This window comes from Chaetura pelagica, unplaced genomic scaffold, assembly GCF_000747805.2.
Source record: "Chaetura pelagica isolate M959 unplaced genomic scaffold, ChaPel_1.0 scaffold104, whole genome shotgun sequence".
Classification (NCBI taxonomy): domain Eukaryota; kingdom Metazoa; phylum Chordata; class Aves; order Apodiformes; family Apodidae; genus Chaetura; species Chaetura pelagica.
In genome coordinates this window covers 9,625,460-9,629,549 of record NW_009953786.1, presented here as the reverse complement: position 1 = coordinate 9,629,549, position 4,090 = coordinate 9,625,460, and the positions used below count along the sequence as shown (strand labels likewise).

General features: G+C 47.1%; 1 protein-coding gene across 1 annotated transcript in view; it reads left to right on the top strand.

Moving 5' to 3' along the window:
- Positions 1 to 2,286: 2,286 nt before the first annotated feature.
- Positions 2,287 to 4,090, top strand: part of FAM8A1 (family with sequence similarity 8, member A1) — an 11,881-nt gene continuing 10,077 nt past the window's right edge. The window contains exon 1 of the mRNA XM_010000991.1: positions 2,287 to 2,689. Coding sequence (XP_009999293.1) covers positions 2,287 to 2,689 — 403 coding nt within the window. The remainder of the gene's footprint in view (positions 2,690 to 4,090) is intronic.

Genomic DNA, 4,090 nt, shown 5'->3' with positions numbered 1-4,090 from the left:
CGTTGGGGGTCGCTGCGCTCCCGTGGGCTGCAGGTCTGGGCGGGCAGCTGCGCCCTAAAGGCCGAGCCTTGCAATCCGGAGCGTAATCCGTAAGCAGGCTTGGGCTTAGGGAAGGTCGACGCGTGTACAGCTTAGAACTCAAGCTGCTTGTAAGAGGTTTTCATGGAAATCATATTTTTTTATTTTTTATTTTCCCCCGGTGAAACTTGTGGCTTGTGACGTATCTAGTTTTACAAACCCGAAGTAGAAAGGTGCTTGCATTCAGCAGGTTGCAGCAGGACCCGAGGTGAGCAAACCTCTGTTCCCGCACACCCTGCGTGGTAACGCTGCTTCTGTTTACGTTTGTTCGAGAGCAGGACGAGCCCGCTCTGATCACATCAGCAATGGAGCTTGCAGCACAAACGTGTATTTTGTCACAAGTCAAGGAGCCACCTGGGTGACGTGCCCTGAATGCTTGGTAGCACTTTGAGTAATGGTAGGAAACCATGAAGCTTGTGCACTGCCAAAGGGCTTTGGAGAACAGCCAGATCTCTTGTCTTTCTGCAGGGCAAAGTACAGCATTACTGATTTGTAACATTATTTATAAGCTTGGTGGCTGGGTGTGAGCGGAGAACGTTTTTTAGGTGCTTTTTCTTTGGAAGGGAAGGAAATGTAGCTTTTGAACTAGCTTCTTGTGGTTTGAGCGGATGTTGTTTAAAGAAGGGTGTAAGGCAGAGCAGTATTTTCTGTAGTTGTGCCTTGCTTCTGAGTTGTACACTTCTTATCAGCAGAGAAAAGCGTTGAGAAAGATAATGTGGACAAAGGCTAAACCGAAATGATTCTTGGCTTTTTACCTAGCTCTTCAGGAAAGAATTCCATGTGTTAAAGCTAATTTAGGCCATGAATAGCATTTCCTGCTGCTGAACACAGAACACCTGGCCTTCTGAAGGGAACTCTGTATTCGGGATCATTATATGATACAATTACTAACAAAGGTTGTTGTGCTGGTGCTTTGGCTCCAGATTGCACCGGGATGTATTTGGAGCAGCCAAATCGATCACAGCTCCTTCTTTTCTGCTTCAGATTATTGCACACACAGCAGGCTGGGCAGGGCAGGTCAGGTCGTGTCTCCAGTCCTACGCCACTGCAGTTTACAGCTCGTTTTGCTTAGCTGGGCTGGAAAAGTGAGAGCTTATGTCAATGTTGCATATTTTAAACTGGGATGCCAAAAAATGGGATGCGTAGCTGCCTCTTCCAGTTTGATCTCTGTGCAGGTGTGTGTCAGAGTGCCAGTAGTAACAGCGGTCTGGGCAGTTGCATGCTCTCCATAGATGGTCATCATGATTTAAGATGCTTCCTCCCCTCACTCCTTCTGGCCTTACTGCAGGAGATGACTGCTTTTCTGCTAGGAACAGTACGGCAAAAAATGTGTCTGCCTCACTTGTCATGTGGCAGACTGGTGTATGCTCATCTTCAGGACTCGTTTAATGTGAGATTCTAGACTTTGAACTGAGATGTTGCATTTGATTGTCCCTACCATACAAATAGGAACCTCTGGCAAAATAGTGGATTTCTGATGTGAGGAACATCTCAAATCACTGTAAATCTGCCAGAGCCTCAGGGTTTCCAAAGTTTCTTAATATAATGGAGTGTTAAATACTTTGAATATTTTCTTAGTCCCACTTGGCTTCTTCCTTATTCAGTCATTGAATCAAATATATTCAAATGAAATCACACCACTAATTTCAAGATGCGCCTTTTAACAGAGCAAACTAATACTTTTATCTGGTACTGTATCCTCAAGTCAGGATTGAGTGACTAATTCTTCTCCCTTCTGTCTTAGTTGAAGAATCTTGTTCTGGTGTGGGCCAGGATGAAGCCAGTTTTCTTTCTACTGATTTTTTCTTTTCAGTTGACTCTCTTACAAGCAGAACACTTGCTGAAATTAACAGCAAGTTTTCCAGCTAGTGGTGTGATAATGTTCAATGTATATAATTACTGCTGGAGACCAAGGCAACCTTGTTCTGCTTGTCAAATCTGCAGTTTCAGACACTAAAGGAGCAGAGGGATCACATCTACAACCCTCCTGTAGAGAGGAGCAGACTAGACAGACTAAAAATGGCCAAAAAGAATATTCCATCCCATACGCATCATACTGGGTATAAATTGAGAGATCATGGAAGTGAATCCCCCGTTCATCCATGGCTGGCGTCCAAGAGGGACTCCGTCAGTCCATTGCTGACCCAGTATTAAACTGTTACAGTACTTTAATTAGAATTTAATTGACAACTTGGACATGCTTTGACAATGAGAGTTGCCTCCATCTTCAATAGTCAGACCAGCTATCCCCAGGGTTTTCAGCCTCCTGAGCTGGAAGATAAGGACAGAGAGCAGGACAACGCCCCCATAATCCAGGAGGTGGTAGTTAATGATCTGCTTCTGCACCTGGACACGCACAAGTCTGATGGGATCCACCCTAGAGTGCTGAGGGAGCTGGCAGGGGAGCTTGCTAAGCCTTCCTCCATCATTTGTCAGCAATCTTGGTCAGCAGGGGAGGTCCCAGATGACTGGAGGTTGGCTAATGTAACACCAATCTACAGGAAGGGTTGGAAGAAGGATGTGGGGAACTACAGGCATGTCAGTTTGACCTTGGTACCAGGGAAGATCATGGAGAGGCTCGTCTTGAGCGAGCTCGCTTGGCAAGTGCAAGGCCAGCCAGCATGGGTTTATGAAAGGGAGGTCTTGCTTGACCAACCTGATCTCTTTCTGTGGCCATGTGACCCACGTATTGGATGAGGGGAAGGCTGTGGACATTGTCTATCTAGACTTTGGTAAGGCCTTTGACACAGTCTCCCACATCATTCTCCTGGAGAAGCTGGCAAATCATGGCATAGACAAGTGTACTCTTCACTGGGTAAAAAATGGCTGGATGACCCAACCCAGAGGGTTGTGGTAAGTGGAGTCAAATCTAGTTGGTGGCCAGTCACTAAGTGGTGTCCCTCAGGTCTCATTTTTGGGGCCAGTCTCGTTCCGTATCTTTATCAATGATCTGGATGAGGGGATTGAGTGCACCCTCAGTAAGTTTGCAGATGATAACAAATTGTGTGGGAGTGTTGATTTGCCTGAAGGCAGGAAGGCTCTGCAGAGGAACCTGGACAGGCTGGATTGATGGGTCAAGGCCAATAGTATGAGGTTCAATAAGGCCAAGTGTCAGATTCTGCATTTTGGTCACAACAACCCCATGCAATGCTACAGGCTTGGGGAAGAGTAGCTGAAGGGCTGCCCAGCAGAAAAGGACCGAGGGATGCTGGTGGGCAGATGGATAAGCATGAGCCAGCAATGTGCCCAGGTGGCCAAGAAGACATCCTGGCCTGCATCAGGAATAGTGTGGCCAGCAGGACTAGGGAAGTGATTGTGCCTCAGTACTTGGCACTGGTGAGGCTGCACCTTGAGTCCTGTGTTCAGTTCCGGGCCCCTCACTACAAGAAGGACACTGAGGTGCTGGAGCGTGTCCAGAGGAGAGCTGCCAAGCTGGTGAAGGGTTTGGAGAATAAGTCTTATGATGAGCAGCTGAGGGAAGTGGCCTTGTTTAGTTGGAGAAGAGGAGGCTGAGGGGAGACCTCATTGCCCTCTACAGCTCCCTGATAGGAGGTTGTAGTGAGGTGAGTGTTGGCCTCTTCTCCCTAGTAAATAGTGACAGGGCCAGAGGAAATGGCCTGGAGTTGCAGCAGGGCAGGTTCAATTGGATATTAAGAAGAATTTTGTACTGAAAGGGTTGTCCTGGTTTTAGCCCGGATGAAGCCAATTTTTCTTTTTACTGATTTTCTTTTTCCTTCATAAGCTTTCTTGTAACTAGCAACAGTGTGTTCTGCTAGGCTGATAAGACAGTGGAATGCTTTTCTAACTACTGAGGCTTCAAGGCTGCACCTGCACTCTGCTGGCTCCGACACTGTGGGGAGATCTGTGACCCCCCTGTAGGAGGCTGAGTTAGTCAGACAGCAAAATTGGCCAAAGATATTCCATTCCATATATCTACGTAAGCTAAAAGGAAGGTCAGAGATCACAGAAGACAACTTCCTTCCTTCTTCTCCCCTTCTCTTCCGTCCATGGC